The 27030-nt window shown below is 32.7% G+C and overlaps 1 protein-coding gene across 4 annotated transcripts in view; it reads right to left on the reverse strand.

Annotated features, from left to right (window-relative positions):
* Positions 1-27030, reverse strand: part of CATSPERB (cation channel sperm associated auxiliary subunit beta) — a 164436-nt gene that overhangs the window by 121614 nt on the left and 15792 nt on the right. For all 4 annotated transcript variants that reach the window (XM_031952284.1, XM_031952286.1, XM_031952283.1 and 1 more), the window contains 3 exons: positions 20648-20736; positions 19158-19304; positions 15084-15144 (listed from right to left, as the gene is read on the reverse strand). In XM_031952284.1, the coding sequence (XP_031808144.1) occupies positions 15084-15144; positions 19158-19304; positions 20648-20736 (297 nt within the window). The remainder of the gene's footprint in view (positions 1-15083; positions 15145-19157; positions 19305-20647; positions 20737-27030) is intronic.

The raw sequence follows: 27030 nt of genomic DNA on the forward strand, positions 1-27030 counted from the left end.
GTCTTTGTCACTGTCTCTATTTCTGTCTGCCTGTCTGTCTCTTTCTCTCTCGTTCTCTATTCACCTTATGCCTCATATTTTGTTACTGTCCACTATCTTTCCCAACTAACAATCTCTTTTATTAACCCTTTCCACTTCTCTTCCCCTAACCCTCTTCCCTGGGCCAAACAAGTTTTTATACCTAATTGAGTGTTTTTTTTATTCTCTCTTTGAGCCAAATATGATTAGAATAAGAGTCAAACAATGCTCACCTCCCTCATCTTTCCCTCATAGTTCTTTCATCCCTCTTTATGATGAATTATCCAACATGAGATAATTTGCCCCATTCTACCTGTCTTTTCCCTGTAGTCCCAGTGTAATCCTCTTTCTCATCTATATTTTTATATCATCCCATTAAAATCAACTTATACCTTTCTCTCACCAACACTGAATTAGATACTTGAAGTTGTGAATTGATTCAACTATTACACTGAATTTTTGGAACTATATTTAAAGGGCTATAAAACCATTCATACTCTTTGACTAAGGAATACCTTAGTTCTGTTCTGTTTTGCAAAGAGATTTTTTAAAAGGGAAAGAAACTTTTTACATCCAAAAGAAATTATAGCAGCTCTTTTATAGTGTCAAAAAAGTTGGAAATTGAGCAGACACCCATAAACTGGGGAAGGGTTTAACAAGATGGGGTATATGATTGTGATAGAATCCTGTTGTGCTATGAAAAATGATAAGTAGGATGCTCTTGGAAAAAATCTAGAATAACTTTCATGAACTGAAATAAAGTGAAATGAGTACAACCAAGAGAACATTACACACAACAGAAGCAATATCTTAAGATGATCAAGCACTGATGGTTTTGTTAATATCATCAATGCAATGAACCAAGAAAATGTTGAAAGGCTATTGATGAAAAATACTCTTATTCTACAAGAAAGACCTAATGTAATCTTAATACAGATTGAAACATACTTTTTAAAACTTTTATTTGCTTGGGGGAGGGGGTTGTCCATGTTTTCTTTTACAATATAACTAATTTGAAAATATGTTTTGCATGATTACATATGTATAACCTATATCCACTTGCTTTCTTTCTCAGTGAGAGTGGGAGTATGAGAAAGGAAGGGGAGTGTTAGAATCCTTACAAAGTGTTAACTCACTGTAATTGATAGAAACAATGCTTATATACTTAAGTTTACACCTTTGGGAGTTCACACATTAGCTCACACGTTAGAGTTCACAAGTCCAGAAGATTCACAAGTCAGGAACCCACAATCCCAGTCTCTCAGAGGAGTCAACCTTTGGGTTCACACCTTTAAGAGATCATATATAAGAAGCTCTTAGAGCCTCAGTCGGGAGCAAGTCAGTTTGGGAGATTGACAGAGCCAGAATTCAGTTGGGATAAGATTCAGGACTGGAGATTCAGAGGGAGCTGGAGGCTGAAGCTGAAGCTGGAAGAGACAAAGCACAAGCTGCAAGAGCTCTTGGAACCAAGGAAGAAGATAGGCCTCTAAAAAAACTAACCGGGCTTTTTTGAAGGAGACAATAAAGGATTGAACTTTTAACAGCTGGCTGCATTTGAGGTGATTATTGATCTGAACTGAAACTAAGGCTGCCTCTAGAAGCTCCCCAAGAAACCTGCTCCCAGAGAACCATCATATTTTAGAAAAGAAGAACACAACAGGGGAGAATTTGGATTGTTTTTTCCTGAGGCAACTGGGGTTAAGTGACTTATACACAGATAGGAAGTGCTAAGTGTCTGAGGCCAAATTTGAGCTCAGGTCCTCTTGACTTCAAGGTTGGTACTCTATCCACTGCACCACCTAGCTGCCCTTGAATATTTTTTTTTAAAAGAGTTACAAGTATTTTCCTGTGGTTATATATAAATAGTTTAAGCTTATTTAATCTTTTATATTTTCTCTTTGCTGTTTACTTTGTTATACTTCTACGGAATTTTTATATTTCTGTGAAGCTCTGATCATCATGAATATTTGGAAGTCCCCTATTTTATTGAACCTCTATATTTCCTCCTGAAAATGTGTACTCAGTTTTGCTGGCTCCTTGATTTTTGAATTGGAATCCTAGCTCCTTTGACTTCCAGAATGTTATATTCCAAGTCCTTTGATCCTTTGTTGTGGAAACTACTAAATACTTTTTAATCCTGTTACTCTTTGATATTTGAATTCTTACTTTCTGTTTTCTCCTTGGTCAAGGAGCTCTAGAATTTGACTATAATCTTCATGGGAATTTTCATTTTGACGTCTCATTGAGGAGATGATTAGAGAATTTCTTCAATTTCCATGTTACTCTGATTCTAAGATATGAAGACAGTTTTTCTTGAAAAATTCTTTTGAAAGATGATGTCTAGGCTCTTTTGTGTATCATGACTTTCAGGTAATTCAATAATTTGTAATTATCTTTCCTGGGTCTATGAGGCAGGTCAGCTGTTTTTCCATTGAAATTATTTCACATTTTCCCTGTTTTTTTTCATTCTTTTAATTTTGTTTCAGGGTTTCTTGATATCTCATTTGCTCAATTCTAATCTGTAAGCAATTTTTTTCTTCAATGAATTGTTGTACTTTCCTTCATAAATCTGTTAAATCTGTTTTCATAATGCTCTTGAATTATTCTACTTTATTTTATCAATTTTTTCTTCTCCCTTTTTATTTGTTTTTAAATCCTTTTTAAATCCTTAAATCTTTTTAATCCCAAGATCGATTTTTATTTATTTTTTGAGGTTTCACATGTAGCCATTTTGAAATTTTATCCTCTTATGAGTTTGTGTTTTGATCTTCCTTGTCGCATTTTGTCATTTCTATGGTCAGGTCCTTTTCATCTGTTTTTCGCTCATTTTCCAGGCTATTTTTAATTTAAAGTCCAGCTTGACTTTTCATTTTTATATTTTCCTCATTCTTTCATTTCAGCTGCTTCACAAATCATTGGTAATCTTTTACAGGTATTTCAAAATAAATATGGGAGAGTTCAAAAAACTTCTACTATCTTGGTTCACTGGAATACTTTAATCAAATTGATGAAGGATATGGCTAAAAGATAGGTATCTCTGAGACTCAAAGGCAAAGGAAGGATAGCAGATGGATTGTGAGGACTCAAAGATAAGTGAGCATGCTAAAAAAAAAAAAAAGTGACACTTTCTGATGCCATGAGCTGCATCTCATTCCACAGCAGTAAATAAGAGAAAATTTCTCAAGCTCAATAGTCAAGCAAGTTTCATCTCCACACACCTATGTGAACTGGCATTTTAAATGTAAATGCAGAACAAGATGGTTGAGGGAAGCCAGGAAGCTGCTCAAGCTCTCCAATTTCCTTCAAAAACTATATGAAACAAAGCCTCTGAACAGTCTGACAGAAGGAAACCACTCTCCAGATGAAGATAGATTGGAAAAACTTCAAGAAAGATCAGTCTCACTGGGGTGAAAAGTGTATTTAGGCTGGCTCATAAAAGATTGCAAAAGCCAGTGAGGGGGTCTTAATCATAGCAAATCAGCAACTAAGACCTTTGGCCTTAGATCACTAGTGAAGTAGATCATTGGGGCAGACTCCAGCTCAGAAGGAAAATTCTTGGAAAATCAGACTATTTCTTGGAAAGAGTAGATAAAGCTAACTTCTGCAAATAGAAGAGGGCCCTATGTTCAAAGCCAAGACTCAGAGCTGCACAGGAAACTTGGGACAGCACCCTCTTTAGACCAGGACCATAAAATTTAAAAGAAGAAAGAAAGAAAAAACAGCATAAATACCAAAAGGAAAGAAAATGAGCAAGAAACAGAAAAGAACCTTGACCATAGGAAGCTACTATGGTAACAAGGAAAACCAAAATATCAATACAGTCAAGAACAAATATGTTTATAGAGGAAATCTCAAAGAGTGATTGATATGAATTGGTCTCAATCCCACAGAGGTTTTTGGAAGTACTCATAAAAAATATTAAAAGGTAAAGAGGAGCCAAATAAGAGGGGTAAATGAGAAAGGAAATAAGAGATATGCATGAGAGAGTGAATAGCTTGGAAAAGGAAGACAATTCCTTAAAAAATACAATTGGCCAAATACAAAAAAAATCCACCGAAGAAAACAACATCTTCAAAAGTAGAATTAATCAAATGAAAAAAGAAGTAAAAAAAAAGCTAACTGAAGAAAATCACACAATAAAAATGAGAATGGAGCAAATGGAAGCTAATAACTTTTATAAGACATCAAGAATCATTCAAACTAAAAAGAATGAAAAATGGAAGAAAATGCAAAATATCTCATTGGAAAAATAGTCAACCTGGAAAATAGATCTAGAATAGAAAATTTTAAAATTATTGGTCTACTTGAAGACCATGACTAAAAAAAAAAGAGCCTGGAAAACATTCTTCAAGAGATCATCATTTACATGTAAATTCTACCAAACATTTAAAGAAAAAATAGCCCCAATGCTATATAAACTATTTGAAAAACTAGGGAATGAAGGAGTTCTACCAAATTCTTTTTATGACACAGACATGGTACTGATACCTAAACCAGGTAGGCTGAAAACAGAAAGAAAATTATAGACCAATCTCCCTAATGAATATTGATACTAAAATCTTAAATATGATATTAGTAAAAAGACTACAGAAAATCATCCTCAGGATAATATACCATGATCAAGTAGGAGTTATACCAGGAATACAGGACTGGTTCAATATTAGGAAAACTATCAGTATAATTGGCCATATTAATAACCAAATTAACAAAAACCATATGATCATCTCAATAGATGCAGAAAAAACATTTGATAAAATCCAACATCCATTCCTAATAAAAACACTTGAGAGTATAGGAATAAATGGACTTGTCCTTAAAATAATCAGTAGCATCTATTTAAAACCATCAGGAAGCATCATATATAATGGGGACAAACTGCAACCGTTTCCAATAAGATCAGGAGTGAAACAAGGTTTGCCCACTATCACCATTACTATTCAATATTGTATTAGAAATGCTAGTTTGGGTAATAAGAGTTGAGAAAGAGATTAAAGAAATTAGAGTAGTCAATGAGAAAACCAAATTATCACTCTTTGCTGATGATATGATGGTGCACTTAAGAGAACTCCAGAGATTCTACTAAAAAGTTATTAGAAATAATCCACACCTTTAGCAAATTTGCAGGATACAAAATAAACCCACATAAGTGATCAGCATTCTTATATATCACTAACAAAATCCAACAGTCACAGTTAAAAAGAGAAATTCCATTTAAAGTAACTACTGATAGTATAAAATATGTAGGAATCTATCTGCCAAGGGAAAATCAGAAACTTTATGAGCAAAACTACAAAACATTTTCCACCCAAATTAAGTTTGATCTAACTAACTGGAAAAATATTAAATGCTCTTGGCATTTGATATAATTGGCAAATATACTAAAGATGACAATACTACCTGAACTAATATATTTATTTATTACTATACCAATCAGACTCCCAAAAAACTATTTTAATAACCTAGAAAAAATAACAACAAAGTTCATATGGAAAAACAAAAGGTCAAGAATTTCAAGGGAGTTAATGAAAAAAAAATTTAAGTGAAGGTCTAGCTGTACCAGATCTAAAATTATATTATAAAGCAGTGGTTACCAAAACCATTGGGTATTGGCTAAGAAATAGACTAGTTGATAAATGGAATAGGTTAGGTTCAAAGGACAAAACAGCCAATAACTTTAATAATCTAGTGTTTGACAAACCCAAAGACCCCAGTTTTGGGGATAAGAACTCACTATTTGACAAAAATTGCTGGGAAAAATTGGAAATTTGTATGACAGAAATTAGGCATTGACCTACACTTAACCGCTGTTCACCAAGATAAATTAAAAATGGGCTCATGATCTAGGGATAAACAATAAAATTATAAGTAAATTGGAAGAGCATAGGATAGTTTACCTCTCAGACCTGTGGAAGAGGAAGGAATTTATGACCAAAAAAGAACTAGAGGGCATTATTGATCACAAAATAGAAAATTTTGATTATATCAAATTGAAAAGTTTATGTACAAACAAAACTAATGCAGACAAGATTAGAAAGGAAGCAATAAATTGGGAAAACATTTTTATAGTCAAAGGTTCTGATAAAAGCCTCATTTCCAAAATATATAGAGAATTGACTGTAATTTATAAGAAATCAAGCCATTTTCCAATTTATAAATGGTCAAAGGATATGAATAGACAATTCTCAGATGAAGAAATTGAAACTATTTCTAGCCATATGAAAAGATGCTCCAAGTCATTATTAATCAGAAAAATACAAATTAAGACAACTCTGAGATACTATGACACACTTGTCAGATCGGCTAGAATGACAGGGAAAGATAATGTGGAATGTTAGAGAAGATGTGGGAAAACAGAGACACTGATACATTGTTGGTGGAATTGTGAATACATCCAGCCATTCTGGAGAGCAATTTGGAACTATGCTCAAAAAGTTATCAAACTATGCACAATCTTTGATCCAGCAGTGTTTCTACTGGGCTTATATCCCAAAAAACACCTGGAAACTGAGTGGATACCCATCAGTTGGAGAATGGCTGAATAAATTGTGGTATATGAATATTATGGAATATTATTATTTGACAAGAAATGATCAGCAAGAGGATTTCAGAAAGATCTGGAGAGACTTACATGAACTGATGCTGAGTGAAATGAGCAGGACCAGGAGATCATTGTATACTTCAACAACAGTACTATATGATGATCAATTCTGATGGATGTGACCCTCTTCAACAATGAGATGAACCAAATCAGCTCCAATAGAGCAGTAATGAATTGAACCAGCTACACCCAGCAAAAGAACTTTAAGAGATGACTATTTACCATTACATAGAATTCCCAATCCCTATATTTTTGTCCACCTGCATTTTTGATTCCCTTCACAGGGTAATAGTACGCTATTTCAAACTCCAATTCTTTTTGTACAGCAAAATAACTGTTAGGACATGTACACTTACATTGTATTTAATTTATACTTTAACATACTTAACATGTATTGGTCAACCTGCCATTGGGGGGAGGGGATGGATGGAAAGAGGGGAAAAATTGGAACAAAAGGTTTGGCAATTGTCAGTGTTGTAAAATTATCCATGCATATGACTTGTAAATAAAAAGCTATAATTAAAAAAGAAAGAGAGAGAGATCATCAAGTAAAACTGCCCCAATATTCTAGAAACAGAAGGGGAAATAGTTATTGGAAGAATCCATCAATTACCTTTGAAAAGAGATACCACAAGGAAAACCCTAAGGAACATGTTTACAAAATGCCAGAACTATAATCTCAAGGAAAAAATAATGCAAGCTGCCAGACAAAATCATTTCAAATATGAAGGAGCAAACAATTAGGTTGACATAGGATATGGCAGTGTCCTCAATAAAGGAATGGAGGGCCTGGAATGCCATATTCTGGAAGGCAAAGAACCTGGAATTACAACCAAGAGTTAACTACCCAGCAAGACTGAGCATCATTTTTCAGAGGAGGTGATGGTTCTTCAATGAAGCAAGATATTTCCAATCATTTCTATTGAGAAAACCAGAACTAAACAGAAAAATTGATCTTAAAACACAAGAGAAGCATAGAAAGATAAATAGGGGGAAATTTTATATATTATTTAAAGATTAAACTATTTACATGCTTATATGGGAAAATGACATCGGTAACTCTTGAGAATTATGTATGTTCTGGGGCAGACATAGGGGTATTACATAGATAAAAGATGTGGTTGTGAATGGACTCTTGCCTTTGTGAATGAAGCAAAGAAAAAGACATTAAGAGTTAGAAAAAGGATTGTACTGGAAGAAGAAGAAAGAGGAGGAATAATAGAATGAATTAGATGAAGCACAGAAGACCTATTACAACCCACGGAAAGAAGGGAAAGGGGGTAGCATTGTCTAAAGTTTGATTTTATCAGTTTTGGCTTAAAAAGGATATAACTTCATTATTCAGTTGGGTATAGAAATTTTATCTAACCCTATAAAGAAGTAGGAGAAGAGGAAAGAAAATGGAGGGCTGAAGAGAAGGGAGAGCAGAAGCACTAGGGGAAAAGGCAAGAGATGGGGGAAGGGTGATGGATGATAAGGTACTGGGTGGGTGGGTTAAAAAAAACCCTACTAAGGAGAGATTGGAAAGAGAGAGGAAAAATACAAACAGGGAGAAAATAGGAAGGAGGGAAATACAGAGCTGGTAATCATACTGTGAATGTTAATAGAATGAACTCTCCCATAAAACCAAAGTGAATAGCAGAAAGGTTTTAAAAAATAGAATCCTACATTATGTTGTTTACAAGAAACACATTTGAAACAGAGAAATACATAAAATGTAAAAGGTCAAAGAAATTTATTATGCTTTAGCTGAAGTAAAAAAAAAATTAGGGGTAGCAATTCTGATCTCAGAGAAAACAAAAGTAAAACTACATCTAATTAAAAGAGATAAGGAAGGAAAGTACATCTTGTTAAAGGGTGTCATAAACAATGAAGTAGAAAGGGAACTAAATGTATATACACTAAGTGATAGAGCACACAAATTCCTACAAAATATATTAAGCCAATTATGGGAAGAAATAGACAACAAAATTATCATAGTGGGAGACCTCCATCTTCCCTCTCAAAAAGACATATCTAACCAGAAAATAAACAAGTAGGGATAAAAAAAAATAATAAAGTAGGGAGATTAATAGAATCCTAGAAAACCTAGATATGATAGACTTCTGGAGGAAATTTAAGAGGGACAGAAAAGAATATGCCTTTTTTTTCCTCAACAGTACATAGCATACAAAAATTGACCAGGTATTAGGGCATATAAACCTCACAATCAAATGCAGAAAGGTAGATATAGTAAATGCTGTTTTTTTAAGATGAAAATGTAATAAAAATTAAATTCAATAAAGTGCCAAAGAAAGATAGATTAAAGATCAATTGAAAATTAAATAATCTAATTCTAAAGAATGAGGTCAAACAAATCAGAGAAACAAGTTTTAATTTCATCCTAGAGGATGCCAATATAGTATGTAGAACAACATACCAAAACCTATGGGATGCAGTCAAAGCAGTTCTTAAGAGAAATTTTATATCTCTAAATACCAACATGAATAAAACAGAGAAAGAAAACAATGAATTTGGCATGCAATTAAAAAGGTAGGAAAAAACAAATTAAAAAACCCCAAATAAATACCACATTATAAATTATGAAACTCAAAGGAGAGATTAATAAAATTGAAACTATGACTATTGAACTAATTAACAAAACTAGGAATTGGTTCTATGGAAAAAAACAACATAAACATTTGGTTAGCTTGATTAGAAAAAGAAAAGAGAAAAATTACCTGCATCAAAAATGAAAAGAGTGAAGAAAAATTAAAGAACTAATTAGGAGCTATTTTGTCCAACTGTGTGACAGCAAATATGACAATATAACCAAAATTTATGAATATTATTAAAATATATGAATTTCCCAAATTAACATGAGGATATAAATTACTTAAATAGTCCCATTTCAAAAAGAAATTGAACAAGCCATTAATGAACTCCCTAAGAAAAAATCTTCAGAGCCAGATGAATTTACAAGTGAATTCTACCAAATTTAAAGAACAATTTATTCCAATACTCTAAACTATTTGGAAAAATGGGTAAAGAAGGAGTTCTATAAAATCCCTTCTAAGACACAAATATGGTATTGATACCTAAATCAGGAAGAGTCAAAACAGAAAAAGAAAGTTATAGACCAATCTATGTAATGAATATCAATGCAAAAATTGTATATTAAATATATGAAAGAGGTTAACAGCAATTTATCAACATGATAATCTACTGTGACCACATAGGATTTGTAGTAGGAATGCAGGACTGTTCCATTATCAAGAAAGCTATTTACCATACTCAATTATATAAATGACAAAGCCAATAGAAATCATATGACAATCTCAATAGATGCAGAAAAAGCTTTTGACAGAATACAGCACCGATTCCTACTAAAAACAGTAGAAATCATAGGGATAAAGGAAGTTTTCCTCGAAATAATAAATAGTATCTATCTAAAATCTACAGCAAACTTTTTTTTGTAATGGAGAGAAGCTGGATGCATTCCCAGTAAGATTAGGAGTGAAACAAGGATGTCCATTATCACCACTATTATTCAACATTGCACCAGAAATGCTGGATTTAGCAATAAGAAAAGAAAAAGAAATTAGAGAATTAGAATAGGCAATGAGGAGATAAAACTATCACTCTTCGCAGATGATATACTTAGAGAATCCTAGGAAATCATCTAAAAACTTACTGGAAACAATTAATAGCTTTAGCAAAGTTGCAGAATATAAAATAAACCCACACAAATCATTATCATTTCTACGTACTGCTGACAAAGCACAGTAGCAAGAGACAAATTTCTTTCATTTAAAATAATTGTAGACAAAATAAACTACCTGGGAGTCTACCTACCCAGACAAACCCAAAACTATATGAACACAATTACAAAATACTTCCAACTAAATAAAATCAGATCTAAACAATTGGAAAAATATGAATTGCTCATGCGTAGGCTGAGATAATAAAAACGACAATTCTGCCTAAATTGTAATACTTGTTCAGTGCCATACCAATCAAACTGCCAAAAAATTATTTTATAGAAGTAGGAAAAATAATACAAAATTCATCTGGAAGAATATCAAGAGAATTGATTTAAAAAAAATGACAAAGGATGGTAGTTTAGCCATATCAAACTTAAAGCTACATTATAAAGCAACAGTCATCAAAACCATTTGGTTCTGGCTAAAAATCTAAGACAAATATTGTAATTTTCTGGTTAGCTTTCTCTTTTATTTATTTATTTATTTAATAGCCTTTTATTTACAGGTTATATGCATGGGTAACTTTACAGCATTAACAATTGCCAAACCTCTTGTTCCAATTTTTCACCTCTTACTCCCCCACCCCCTCCCCTAGATGGCAGGATGACCAGTACATCCATTAAATACATTACATTAAATACATTAAAATATAAATTAGATAGACAATAAGTATACATGACCAAAATGTTATTTTGCTGTACAAAAAGAATCAGACTTTGAAATATTGTACAATTAGCTTGTGAAGGAAATCAAAAATGCAGGTGGGCATAAATATAGGGATTGGGAATTCAATGTAATGGTTTTAGTCATCTCCCAGAGTTCTTTCTCTGGGCGTAGCTGGTTCAGTTCATTACTGCTCCATTGGAAATGATTTGGTTGATCTCGTTGCTGAGGATGGCCAGGTCCATCAGAACTGGTCATCATATGCATTGTTGGTGGAGTTGTGAACGAACCCAACCATTTTGGAGAGTAGTTTGGAACTATGCTCAAAAAGTTATCAAACTGTGCATACCCTTTGATCCAGCAGTGTTACTACTGGGATTATATCCCAAAGAGATTATAAAGAAGGGAAAGGGACCTGTATGTGCACGAATGTTTGCAGCAGCCCTTTTTGTAGTGGCTAAAACTGGAAACTGAATGGATGTCCATCAGTTGGAGAATGGTTGAATAAATTGTGGTATATGAAAATAATGGAATATTACTGTTCTGTAAGAAATGACCAACAGCATAATTTCAGAAAGGCCTGGAGAGACTTACATGAACTGATGCTGAGTGAAATGAGCAGGACCAGGAGATCATTATATACTTCAACAACAATACTATATGATGACCAGTTCTGATGGACCAGGCCATCCTCAGCAACGAAATCAACCAAATCATTTCTAATGGAGCAGTAATGAACTGAACTAGCTATGCCCAGAAAAAGAACTCTGGGAGATGACTAAAAACCATTACATTGAATTCCCAATCCCTATATTTATGCACACCTGCATTTTTGATTTCCTTCACAAGCTAATTGTACAATATTTCAGAGTCTGATTCTTTTTCTACAGCAAAATAACGTTTTGGTCAGGTATACTTATTGTGTATCTAATTTATATTTTAATATATTTAACATCTACTGGTCATCCTGCCATCTAGGGGAGGGGGTGGGGGGGTAAGAGGTGAAAAATTGGAACAAGAGGTTTGGCAATTGTTAATGCTGTAAAGTTACCCTTGTATATATCCTGTAAATAAAAGGCTATTAAAAAAAAAAAAAGAACTGGTCATCATATAATATTGTTGTTGAAGTATATAATGATCTCCTGGTCCTGCTCATTTCACTCAGCATCAGTTCGTGTAAGTCTCTCCAGGCCTTTCTGAAATCATCCTGTTGGTCATTTCTTACAGAACAGTAATATTCCATAATATTCATATCTGGTTAGCTTTCTCAATGGCCTTTGGACTAGCCTTGGTCTCAGCAGAATAATCACCATGAGAATAGTCAGGGATAAAGTCCAAAGTCTTTATTATCTCCTTCACAATCTGTCTCCTTTGCCTGGGGCCGGGCTAGCTTTCTGGAGGGCCTCCAGTATAAGTCTTGGTTTCAGTGGAGGAATGCAGGAGGCAGGAGAGCCACCAGGATGGTGGTCAAGTCTTCTCTGCCCCTGGCTGAGTTTGTCCCCAGTTTATGTCCTCTATTACAATTACATCATTACAGTGTACTGAGTATAAACCAATCATTATATCACTAGAGAATCATTATTTGTTGTAAGATTAAATTAATCATACTGAACTAGAGAACTATTAATCACCATGTTAAACTAGATAACCATTGTCTTATCAATTCCACTGAGTTAACACCTTTCTCCAGAATTCTGGCCCATTACAAAATATAGTACAAATAAAAAAATCTAGTAATCTAGTATTTGATAAACCCCCAAACCTGAGCTTCTGTAATAAGAACTCACTATTTGATAAAAATTGCTGGGAAAAGTGGAAAATAATATGTCAGAAACTCAGCATAGACCTACATCTCATATCCTATAACAAATTAAGGTCAAAATGGGCACATTATTTGGACATAAAAAGTGATACCTTAAGCAAATTATGAGAACTAGGGATAATTTACCTGTGACATTTTTGGAGAAGGAAGGAATTTATGACCAAAGAATTAAGAGACCATTATAAAAGGCAAAATGGACAACTTTGATTACATTAATTAAAAAGCTTTTGTATAAACAAAACCAACAGAAACAAGCTTTTAAAAGGGAAGTGCAAAGTAGGAAGCACAGTTTGATTCCTGTTATCCAAATATGGAAACATAAAGTAAGGACAAAGACTGATGTTAAATATAACACAGCAGAGATGCTATAAATCAAAATTAGGGATTTTCTTTGTAAAGGGTGCAACTGGGAGAAATCATAATTATCTATGTGCTAGTAGTATTACAGAAATCAAAGACCCATGATTCAGAAAAAAAAAATATCAAGTTAATGGAGAACATTCCAGGAAAAGCCTAGGGACTTGTAGAGGACCTGAAGTATGCTAAATCAGATTTCCCATGGTTGACAAGTTTGGCTATTTATAATGACTAATGGCACTAGGCCTCAAAGGAGCACTTTATCAGCATATGCCAGTATATGACACACCTTGCATTCCTTTGAGTTGAGGTTTCTATTTCTCTAAAAATTAGTACCATTATTATTAATACAAGTACACATTCACTTTATTATAATTAAGAAATAGTGTAAATATTGCTGACCTTTCAGAGAAGAGAAACTAAGATGTCAAAAGATTAAATAATGTGCTCTAAGCCACACAGACAATAATTAATAGAGTTGGGAATTCTGAGTCTTAGTCTAAATCTTAATTCTGAATCTTAGTCCTCTAACTAGATTTGTTATCTTTCCATTATATCAATGATCTGTGATTTCATTAATTTGAGTACTTCTTTCAGCCCATCCCTATCTTTTGCTTCCATAATTGTCTTTATTGTCTTACATAGATTTTCTTCAGTAGATTCATACAATGTATTAGAAGTTTTCTTCTGATTCTCTTAACAATGCATAGGTACCTATGGAAGTAGTACCATCTATTTTATGTAACCTGGGATTCCTCTTAAAGGAGTGGGAAGATTATTTTAGAAATCATCATTGGTTTGGCTCCTTTAACACCTATAAGAAGTTGATTTCAGAGATTTTCTCATAATTTCTGCTACCCTAAATGGAATACTTTTCTCAATTAGCCTAACTGTTGGCTATAGTAGATGCAGAAGCATAAGAGAGTAGCTATTTTACCTGGATTAATGCTTTTAATTTTAGAAATTCAATTATAATATCTTAATAAAGTCATTTCTTGTATTTTGAGTTGCAAAAGAAGCTCATTTTCTATCTTGAGTCTAAATCACTGGAAAGATCTAAATTATTCACCTATCCATTTTTTATTCCTTCCTACATGACAAGTCCATTTCATTTTCTAGTATATATCTCTTTGATATATCTAATCATATATCTTTTAAGTTGTTTTCTATGTACATTTTTTGGTTATTACCATGCTTTAGCTATTTGTATCTACCATAGGTCTATTCATTGTCATTTATAGTGTTCTCTAGGCATTTCTGAGAGATTTACGTTAAAACTTGAAATCATATAAACTCATCAGAAAGTATTAAGATTAGTTACCAAAGAGAAATGGGTTGAACATGCTTACTTCTCCAAATGCAATCCAGACAATTTTTTTCTATTTATTTTTTAGTCTAACTTGTACATCAGTAACCAGTGTGACAAACCACTTCACTGGGTTGGGATGTACCCACAAATTGTATATCTTAGTCTTAATATATCATAGTCTTAGATATCCTTAAACCATTTAGTTTTCCTTTGTTAAGTCTTAATTCTTTTGGGCAGCAATGAGTATTACTTTTAAGACTATAAAATGTTGTCATCAGTGAAGAGGAGCATGTGGAAAACTTTATAAAGAATGCCTTTTTATTTGAACTTTGCTCTGAGTAATTTACATGGCAATGGGAAATATATTGGACAATACATATTCTTGTTTTATGTTTTATTTGAAGTCAATAATCAAATCACCATTAAAGTAAATTGTCTCTATTACTGCATCTATCAAACAATTTTATATATCCTAATTTTTTTGCATGGCCAATTAAGAATTCAATAAGTTTTTTAAATCATTATTTTTTTTATCACATCTAGATTAGAGAAACAAACATAAATCATTCTTACCTGTATTAAATGTGATTGTTTCTCTTGGAATGATAATAAACCAGGCATCCTCTTGAATATTCTTAATTGACAACAGAAAAGAGTTTTATAATCATTATGAAACGTAATTTAAAATATCTGATTCTATAATTACATAAAAAAATTTAGACAACTCAGTACTTAAACTGAATGTTAATTCTACTAAAACAATAAAGGGGAAAAAAGGTAAATTTTTAAAAGTTATGAGCCCACAAATAAATTAACACAAAATGTGTTTCTTCAACTGTAATTAAAATATCGTATGGTAGACAATAATGAAATTTCAATGGAGTTTTTATTTTTTGAGGGTCAGTAAAAAACTCAGTGATGTAGACCAGAAACTAAGCCTATCTCTCTCCTTGCAGTTCTTGTACATGTCCTTGCATAAGTCCCTCAAAAGAGGTCTATTCAAAATGGGGAAGTAGAGGATTCTTTTACTTCTTCTGATGTTGCATAGATTTCAATGGAGAACACAGATTCTCTTTCCATTATCATTTAAATTTCTACATATTTTTACAGTTTGAGAAATAGGCTGAGAGGATAGGTGATTTAAGTGTCACATTGTAAGTGTGAGAATTAGAAGTAGATTCCAATTTTTCTAACTGCAAGTTTAGCACTCTTTCCATATACCTAAAACCCAATTTTCATCACTGCAACTATACAAAGAATGATACATGAATTTTGTCATTTGTAAGGTAGGGAGGGAATGAGAATCTGTGTTTGGGAAGAAGTATTTCCTCCATCTTTCCTAACAATGTCTTCCATTGAGAGAATGAATTAAATATTTGAATGAGTGTAGAAAGAAATGAAATCTATTTATTACTTAGGAAGATGACAATAAATGCTCAGGATCTAGGTATATGTTTGAGATGGACAGAAAGATTCAACTTATCAAATGACTAAATTATCAGGTTACTGAATATCATAAATTCTTTCTTTTATCTCAGTAAGAACTATCAAGACCTCTATCCCAAGTCTAGTCATCTTTTCTCCTCTCTCTTTTTTTTTTTTTTTTTTTTTTTTTTTTTTTTACTATTTAAGCGATAACTTATTTTCCAGAGGTAAGGCTCAGCAAGCAAGCTATTATATGAACTTGACATAACAACAGTTCTTTGTGCTCAGATTCTGCATGAAGTCTGTCACAGTAAAACTTCAAAACTGGTTTCTGAGCTTGGGCAAGCACCTCTGCAGGAACCACAATCTGGTCATGATACCCTACTATGAATAGATTTCTTGTCACTAGGCAAACTTACCACATTGCTTTCATTAGATCTCACTGCCACCATTACTTCTCACAACTTAATTCTTTGTCTTGCCACATCTATCTATTTATCTATCTATCTGTATGCATGTATTTATATTCATATCTCTATATCCATAAAGCAAGGCAGGGTCCTGCACATCTAATACTTCTTTTTCCAGTGGAATAAAGAAAATGTTTTCCTATAATTGCTGTAGGCTCTTTGGTGATTTATTTTTCAGACTTAACAAATCAAATCATGAAACAGACATTGAGCCTAATATGCCAACACACTAGTTTTGCACCATTGAAAGAAAAGCCTGATATGAACCAACTCTTCCCTCAAACTAAGTCTTGTTTCTCAGACTCATTCCTAGAAAACTGTTTGAGCTAATTGCCTCCAATTTTTCCTCTTTTCAAAACTACTTGCAATGTATCTTCTGACTTCATCAAAGCAGAAACTTCTTTCTCTAATGTTAATAATTACTTAAATGCAAAATCTAATTATTTTTCTTCGATTCACATTATTAATTGACCTCTTTGTATTATTTAACCTCTCTTATGCTCCTTTCTTCCAGATACTCTTATTTTCTCTCAGAATTTCTGATATTACTTCTTGCTTTTCCTTGCTAAAGCCTTCCTTATAGTCATTATTTCCAAAGTTTCCCATATCTTGCATGGTTGATTGGTCTTATTCCCCAGATTTTGAGCTCCTTGAAATCAGACACTGTTTAAAAAAATTATATTGCCATTACATAACACAGTGTCTGGCACATAATATGTGCTTAATAAATACTTGTTGATTGACCACTTTCTTATAATACCATTCCTACTCAGTCAATCAATAAACACTTATAAAGCATCTATTTTGTAGATACATGTAGCCCTGTTGTTAAGCACTGGATATCATCCATACTGTACCCTCTAACTAGATGTGTACTTCAAGGTTTTATATTAGGACATCTCAAATTTTACACTTCCATAAGACTATTTTTTCTTACCCCCAAAATTCAACACTCTACCAGATTTTTCTATTTCTGTCCCTCACTCCAATGAAGTCCCCCATGGAGTCCCAACTCCATTGATGCTACCCACTTGCTATTCCTTTAATGAGAAACTCTATCTTGATTTTGGGAATTCTCGCCAACTATCATCTATATTTGAAATGCTCTATTTAATTATCATCTATATTTGAAATGCTCTCTTTATTCCATCTCATGCTCCCTGGCATCCTTTAAGTACTAGCTAAATTCCAATTTTCTACAGAAAGCTTCTCCCAGTTTCCCACAATTCTAGTTACTTTCCTCTATTGATTATTTCCAATTTATCTTGTATGTAGAATATTGCACTTAATTGTCTTTATGTTTTCTCCCCCATTAGACTGTAAGCTCCTGAAAGCAAGAATTATCTTTTACTTGTCTTTGTATGCTCAGGATTTAGCACACTTACTGACACATAAGAGATACTTAATAAATCTTTATGAATTTCCAAGCACTTCCTTCCAATCACTCAGGCTTGTGACCTTCAACTTTTCAACAATTCCAAATTCTCCATCATCCTATCAGTCTATTTAACTACCTTTGGTTGTGTTTCATAACATATCTGTTCTCTTCTCTGTAACCACATAGTCATAACAGTAATCCATGCATTTGTCACCTTCTATCTGGACTGTTACAAAAGTTTCTTATTTTCTAATCCTTTCTAAAGGCTCTCTCTTCTCCCATCCATTCTTCACTCAAAGCAAAATGGCTTTTAGGTGAAATCCTGACTTTTAGGTGAAATTCAAGACTTTTTAGCAGTTTCTTATTTCCTTTATGATAAAATATTTCCAATTTAACTTTGCCAGGGACTTGTGATAAATTATCTATTACTAATCCATCTAAACTGATTATTCTTGTTGTTCTTTACACATGACAAACCACATCTCATCTATGTACCTTTATACAGACAGTCCTACATGCTTGAAATGAAGATTTCCCTCACTTATTCCCTTTAAAATAGTTTCTTAAGACCTCAGCTTAAACGCTCTCTTACAAAAGATCTTTCTTATTACAAAGTATTAGTGTCTATTCCTCAAATATTAACTGCATTGACTTTTGTGTTTCCTTTATCCACTTACATGAATGTAAAATAAAAGAATGCATACTTCTTGAATTTGAGGACTATTTAATTTTTGTCTTTTTATTACCACTGCCTATATCATGCTTGGCACATTATAATTATCTAATAAATAATTATTAATTGATTGTCAAATGTAGAATCCTTACTTTTGTCAATCAGATCAGTTCTTTGAATCAGAAAAAAAGTTAGATTGCCTTGGAATAAAAGTTTGAAAAGGATTGGCATAAATCATTTGAGATTTTTTATATTGAACTTTTGTGACTATAATTATTAAACAGTTGGATTATATAATTACTTGATTGCAACAACTCAAATGGCCATTGTTTTTAAAAGCTATGTAAAAAGTAAACACAAATGCACCACCACTAAATTCTACTATAAGAAGTAAAAATTCCATTAATTCCAATTTATGTAAATATACTTTCTTTCATTTAGATTTTATTACTTACTGTTCTGATTAGACTCATTTCTTTATTATTATCCTTATCTGAACAATGCTATTTCTAATAATACTTCTTGTCTTTCCTTCTCATTCCTCCACTCCTTTTCATTTCTTTCTCCTTTACTAACAACATAAATACTATCAAAGTTACATTTAAAAGAAAAAAATAAAAATAACCACATAATTTTAATCATACAGAATATGTTCACCACTAAAAAATAAAATATTAAAGGTTAAGATATTTTTTAATTACCATAGATAAATTAAAGTGAAAGACACCAGAATAAGTACTATTCATGATTTTAAAAGTGGGAGCAAGTCCTCTTGATGTAAACAGTTTTATGAGGTGCTGTCTGATCTCTGAAGGTCTGTCTCTAGTTAAGAAATAACAGTGGACCACCTTTAAAAAAGAAAAATCAAAATATTAAATATTTGTGTGGATTGCAAGATTAGAAGAAAGAAGCATATTTTTTCATCTACTAATAGGGAACAGGTAAGGAAAAGCAGGTAATTCTGAATGGACTTCCTTTAAAATTTTTAATAAAATTAATAAAATAACATTCAATAACAATTTTAATTGTGGAGAGTGGCATCCACAAATTAGAGCAATCTTAGCTTAGCAGCAGAAGGATCAGATCAGGCATGTTAATTGACACAAATATTTTTTAGATAATTGAAAAATGATTAGGCTTAGATTTTTCTGCTTCATGCTTGTTGTTCTTTTTCTATATCATTGTTATTAATATTCATTAGCATTCTAAAGACCTTTCAAATAATGTGATAAGTAAAAATGTGTTGGTCTACCTATAAGGACCAAATGTATCAAATAATGCATATTAATTCTTTCTGTATTCTTGAATTCAAGCTCTGAATTAATCAAAATGGGAATCAAATGCAGTATATTCCTTTTGGACAAGATATGTGTATACTAGGAAATTGGATAATATTCTATGACAACATTAATATATTTCATAATGTTGGCCCTAGTATGATCGCACACACATGCTAATAATATATCACAACCAAATTCTACCATGAATCTGAAAAACAATGTTATAAAATTATTTGGTTAACTATCCATTGTACCTACAAAATTTAATTATAATGTCCTTTTTCCTAGCACTCATATTTTCATGGAGCTTAGTCATAACATATAATCACAGAAAGTTGAAAAGGGACCTTAGAGATCATGTAATTCACATTCTGCATTTATAAATGAGAAAACAGTCATAGAAGTAATTGGCTTGCTCACAGTTTCACATAAAACAAATAGTAGAATTCTGATTTGAACATAATCTCTGATACTCCAAATAAACACTATTTTACTAGGGAATGACATATATAACTGTAAAATGTTGGTGTAGAGAATTTGGCTGATTTCCAGACTATTAAAGTACATTTTTTGGCACCAAATCCAGAGTCCCTCTTACTTTACAATGTTGCCCAACCAATAATAATTTTTCACGTCTTCATTTTATCTTTCTGTGTGTATCTGTATTTCAAACTGAGTATGCTTTATGGCCAATATGGTGCTTTTTTGTGAGCATTAAAACTATGAGATGGAAGAGGGAAAAGGAGCCAAGGATAATTTTTAATTTATTTGTTCATCCATTCATTCATAATCTCTTTTCCAATCCCCAGAAGTGTTTGAATTAGTTGAATAGGATGTAATGCAATGGATTGTAAATACTAGATATCCAAAAAGGGGGAAAATAATTAGTATATTCTGTAGCTGTAACTTACCAAATCTCCTGAGGTAAGAAACAACTTAATTGTATCATTCCCTTCCAAATGACCAGGGGAATAGCAAGAAAATAGTGAAGTATGATCTCCTGAAAGATACATAAATAACATTGTAAACATATATGTGCTACAATAATATTTCCATTAAGAGCATAATTTTTTAAATTGTTATTTGATTTTGGTGCAGTGGAGAATCAGCATAACTTCCTCTCCTCCTACCAAGAAAAGTAGAAGAGAATACTCAAAGTCCATAACTTATAAGTAAAAGAACTAGGAACATATAAAAAATAAAGAACTGGATGTCATGGTCCTCTTTGAGAACAAGAAAAAAAAATGGAACTTCAAAAGGTGAAGGCAAGATGGCAAAGTATAAAGACAGGAAGCTGCTCTAGCTTTCCAAAATTGCCTCAAAAACCATGTGAAACCAAGCCTCTGAACAGAGTCTGACAGAATGAAACCACTTTCCAGCTCAAAATAGGCCGTAAAAACTTCAAGAAAGGTCAGTTTCATTAAGATAAAAAGGATGTTCAGCTATCTCAGATAGACTCTGGAAAAGCTAGTGAGAGGTTCTTGATCACAGCAAATCAGCAACTAAGACTCTCAGCCCTGGCTCAGTAGAGGAGCAAATCAGTGGGACAACATCCAGTCCAAGCTCAGAAACTCTGGGAAACCAGGCTGTTTCCTGAATAGAGCAGGCAAAACTACCCCCTACTAACATAAAGGGCCCCTGTGCTGAAAGCCAAGGCTCAAAGCTGCACAGGATGATTGTTGGAGGAGATGCAGGAAAACTGGGACACTGATACATTGTTGGTGGAGTTGTGAACGAATCCAACCATTCTGGAGAGCAATCTATCAAACTGTGCATACCCTTTGATCCAGAAGTGATTCTACTGGGCTTATACCCCAAGGAGATACTAAAGAAAGGAAAGGGACCTGTATGTGCCAAAATGTGTGTGGCAGCCCTGTTTGTAGTGGCTAGAAACTGGAAAATGAATGGATGCCCATCAATTGGAGAATGGTTGGGTAAATTGTGGTATATGAATGTTATGGAATATTATTGTTCTGTAAGAAGTGACCAGCAGGATGAACACAGAGAGGCTTGGAGAGAATTACATGAACTGATTCTAAGTGAAATGAGCAGAACCAAGAGATCATTATATACGTCAACAACTATACTGTATGAAGATATAATCTGACGGAAGTGGATTTCTTTGACAAAGAGACCTAATTCAGTTTCAGTTGATCAATGATGGACAGAAGCAGCTACTGCCAAAGAAAAAACACTGGGAAATGAATGTAAACTGTTTGCATTTTTGTTTTTCTTCCTGGGTTATTTTTACCTTCTGAATCCAATTCTCCCGTGCAACAAGAAAACTGTTTGAATCTGCACACATACATTGTATTTAGGATATACTATGCCATTTTCAACATATATAGGACTGCTTGCCATCTAAGGGAGGGGCTGGAGTTGGGAGGGAAAAATCGGAACAGAAGTGAGTGCAAGGGATAATGTTGTAAAAAAATTACCCTGGCATGGGTTCTGTCAATAAAAAGTTATTATAATAAAAAATAAATAAATAAATAATGAGGAAAAAAAAGAAAAGAAATGAGGTCTTTAAAAAAAAAAAAAGCTGCACAGGAAGCTTGGGACAGCACCTTATTTACCCCAGAAGCAGAGCTGGACCATAAAAGCAAATAAAAAAAAAAGAACAGGGAAAAAATGAACAAGAAACAGAAAAGAATCTTAACCATAAAAAGCTACTAGATATGCCTAAGAGGTCAACAGCTCAGAAAAGGAACAACTCCTTAAAAAGTAGAATTAACCAGTGGAAAAAGATATACAAACGCTAACTGAAAAAAATCACACATTAAAAACTGGAACAGGATAAATGGAAACTAATAATTCTGTGAGACAGCAAGAGTCAGTCAAACAAACTAAAAAGAATGAAAAAATGGAAAAAACGTGAAATATCTCATTGGAAAAATAGCCAACCTAGAAAATGAATCCAAAAGAGACAATTTTTAAATTATTGGACTATCTGAAGGCCATGACCAAAAAGAAGAGGTTGGATATCATTTTTCAAGTGATCATTAAAAAAGACTGCCCCAGTATTCTATAAACAGGGGAAAATATTCATTAAAAAAATATCCATTGATCCCCTCTAGAAAGACATCTCATTAGGAAAACCCCAAGGAATATTTTTGTGAAACTCCACAACTACAATCTCAAGGGAAAATACTGCAGCTGACAGACAAAAGACATTCAAATATTAAGGAGAAACCATCAGGATTATCCAGGATCTAAGAGCTTCTATAATAAAGGATCAGAGGGGTCTAGAAGCCATGTTTTGGAAGACAAAGGACCTAGGATTACAATCAAGACTTCATTGCCCAGCTAAACTCAAAATCATTTTTCAGGGGAGGCAATGGAGCTTCAATAAAATAAAAGACTTTCAATCATTTCTATTGAAAAAAAAAAACAGAACTAAACAGAAATTTTAATTTACAAAATCATACAAGTCCCTAAGAAAAAATCTCCAGAGCCAGCTGAATTCACAAGTGAATTCTACTAAACACTTAAAGAACAACTAATTCCAATACTATGTAAACTATTTGGGAAAATAGTTAAAATAAGTAATACTGCCAAATTCCTTTTGTGACACAAACATGGTACTGATATCTAAATCAGGAAGAGCCAAAATAGAGAAAGAAAATTATTGATTAATCTCTCTAATGAATATAGATGCAAAAATTTTAAATAAAATATTAGCAAAGAGATTATAGCAATTTATCAGAAAGATAATACAATCTGATCAAGTGGGATTTATACCAAGAATGCAGGGCTGGTTCAATATCAGGGAAACTATTACCATAATTGACCATAGCAATAACAAAACCAACAGAAATCACATGATCAGGAGGAAGAGAAGAAGCAGAAGGAGGAAGAGAAAGAGGAGCAGGTAGAGATATGCATCTCAATATATGTAGCAAAAGCTTTTTTGACAAACTACAGCACCCATCACTAATAAAACCACTAGTGAGCATAGAGATAAAGGGAGTTTTCCTTAAAATAATAAACAATATCTATCTAAAACCAATAACAAGCATTATTTATAATGGAGAGAAACATTCCCAACAAGATAAGAGGTGAAACAAGGATGCCCATCATCACTACTATTATTCAACATTGTATTGGAAATTTTAGCTTTAGCAAGAAGAAAAGAAAAAGAAATTAAAGGAATTAGAATAGATAATTAGGAGACAAAACTATCATTATTTGCAGATGATATGATGGTATACTTAGAGAATCTTAGAAAATCATCCAAACAGCTACTGGAAACAGTTCACAACTTTAGCAAAGTTGCCTGGTATAAAATAAACTCACACAATCATTATCATTTCTACATATTACTGACAAAGTCCAGTAGCAAGAGAAATTCCATTTAAAATAATTTTGGACAAAACAAAATACTTGGGAGTCTACAAACCCAGGAACTATTATGAACACAATTACAAAACACTTCTTACACAAATAAAACCAGATCTAAAAAACTGGAAAAATATCAATTACTCATGGCTAAACCAAGTTAATAAAATAATGATTACAATTCTGCCTAAATTGATCTACTTTGTCAGTGCCATACCAATCAAACTGCCAAAACATTATTTTACAGAACTAGAAAAAATAACAATATCTGGAAGAACAAATTTTAGATACTAAAATTAAAGACATCTATAGTCATATGAAAAAAGCTCTAAATCATTATTGATTAGCAAAATATAAATTAAAACAAGTCTGTGGTACCACCTCACACCTTTCAGATTGGCTAAGATGACAGGAAAAGATAATGAAAAATGATGGAGGGAATGTGGGAAGACTGGAACACTAATGCATTGTTGGTAGAGTTGTGAAATGATCAAACTATTCTGGGGAGCAATTTGGAACTATGCCCAAAGAGTTATAAACTATACATGCCCTTTGACCCAGCAGTAGCACTACTAGGTCTGTATTCCAAGATCATAAAGAAGGAAAAAGGACCCACAAGTGCAAAAATGTTTGTAGCAGCTCTTTTTGTGGTGACAAAAAAAATTGGAAAATGAGTAGATGACATCAATTGGGGAATGGCTGAACAAGTTGTGGTATGTGAAGATAATGGAATATTATTGTTCTATAAAAAATAATGAACATGCTAATTTTAGAAAGGCCTGGTGATGATAATGATGAGCAAAACAAGCAGAATCAGAGATATATTTTACAAAATAACAGCAAGAATGCACAAAGATTAACTATGAAAGGCTTGGTTCTTCTCAGTGGTTCAGTGATGCAAAGCAATCCTAATAGACTTAGGAAAGAAAATGTCATCTGCATCCAGAAAAAGAACTAAGAAGACAGAATGTAAATCAACACTTGCTTTGCTCATTTCTTCTTTCTGTTTTTTATCTCTTCCATGTTTTTTTTTTCTTTTTTGTTCTGACTTTTCTCTCACAACATGATTCATAAAGTAATGTGTATTAAAAATAAATACATTTACTAGGAAAAAAAAGATGGATGGCAGTGTCAAAAGCAGAGACTGAAAAAAGACCATTAGATTTGCCAATTAGACATAATTATAAAATATACAAACAAATAAAACAAAAAAGGACTAAAACAGTTCCTATGTTCAGTGCTCATGACAGGACCATACTCATAGAAGAAAAATACAATATTATACAAGTTGATTACAGTTTTAATGCTTTACAGATCAAATATCAAGGGATCCTTTACAGAATTCAATAGGATCCTAATAAAATAAAATTCATTTGGAGAAACAAAAAGTCTACAGTATTAAGGGAAATAATTAAAAGTGATAGAAATGAAAAGGGAATCAATCATATTTTTAGATTTCAAATTAAACTATAATTAGCAGTCAATCAGTCAATAAACTTTTATTAAGCTTTTATATGCCAAGAACTGTGCTGATTACTGGGGATTCAAAAAGAGTGAAATGACAGCTTCTTTCTCAAAGGAGTTTACAATTTAAGTGGGGAGAGAAGAAATAAATGTATTCAAAGCAAGCTACATACAGAATAAATAGGAAGTCATTAAGAGAAAGAAGGCACTGGAATTAAATGGGGTTGAGGAAGGTTTCCTGTATAAGGTGGAATTTCTGCTAAAAATTAAAAGAAGCCAGGGAGATGTGTAATCAGAGTGAAGGACACAAATTGTTATACCCAACAAAAATTGAGTGGATGTCCATCAGTTAGGGGATGGCTGAATAAGTTATGCTATATGAATATAATGAAATATTATTGTTCTATAAGAAATGAGGAGAAGGATGTCAGAAAAAGCCTAGAAAGACTTACATAAACTAATATTAAGTGAGCAGAACCAAGAGAACAATGTATACACTAACAACAAGATTATGTAATGATCAACTGTGATGGACTTGGCTCTTTTCAATAATGGGGTGATTGATGGCTATTCTAATATACTTGTGATGGAAAGAATGAGCCACCTGCATCCAGAAAGAGAAGTATGGAGATTGAAAATAAATCAAAGTGTAGAATTTTTACTTTTTTGTTGTTGTTTTGGTTGTTTGCTTGATATTTTTCTGTCATAGTTTGTTTTTTCTTTCTTTTTTGATCTGATTTTTCTTTCACAACACAATGAATATCAAAATTTTTTAGAAGAATTGCACATGTTTAATCTATCTCAGATTGTTTTGCTATCCAAGAAAGGATGAAGGGAGTGAGAGATGGAGAAAAATTTGGAACACAAGGTTTTGCAAAGGTGAATGTGGAAAACTACCTTTGCACATATTGGAAAAAGCAAGTCCAATTAAAAATAAAAGTATTTTTTAAAGTATTTCTTTTGCCCAGAGAAGAAATATGAAGCATCTTGTTCCTAGTAAAATCAGTAGTCAGTGTCTCTGAATCAACGAATATGTGTCTGGGAGTAATGTGAAAGAAGATTTGAAAGATAGGAAGAGGGTAGGTTGTGAAGGACTTTCAATTCAATATAGTACTTTGGTTTTGCTCCTGGAGGCAATAAGAATCCATGGAAGTTCTGTCAAGTAGAAGGGAAATATGATCTGATCTGCATTTTAGAAAGAGAAAATTGGAAGAAAGTCTGGTAGAAATTAAGTTTAGAGTAACATCTCACATCACATTCCATAATAAATTACAAGTGAATACATGATCTTAATAGTAAAATATGAAATACTGAAAACAGATTATATCTTTCATAATAAAAAGACAATGTATTCTTAACTAAATAGGGGATAGAGACAATTGTAAAAGATAGGTAATATGAAAATGAAAATATTCTGTAGAAACACACTAGTGTACTTTGGATAAGAGGGGAAATGGGGGGAAATGTCATAACAAATTTCTCAGTTAAGGAT

This window comes from Sarcophilus harrisii, chromosome 2 (genome assembly GCF_902635505.1).
Source record: "Sarcophilus harrisii chromosome 2, mSarHar1.11, whole genome shotgun sequence".
Taxonomy (NCBI): Eukaryota; Metazoa; Chordata; class Mammalia; order Dasyuromorphia; family Dasyuridae; genus Sarcophilus; species Sarcophilus harrisii.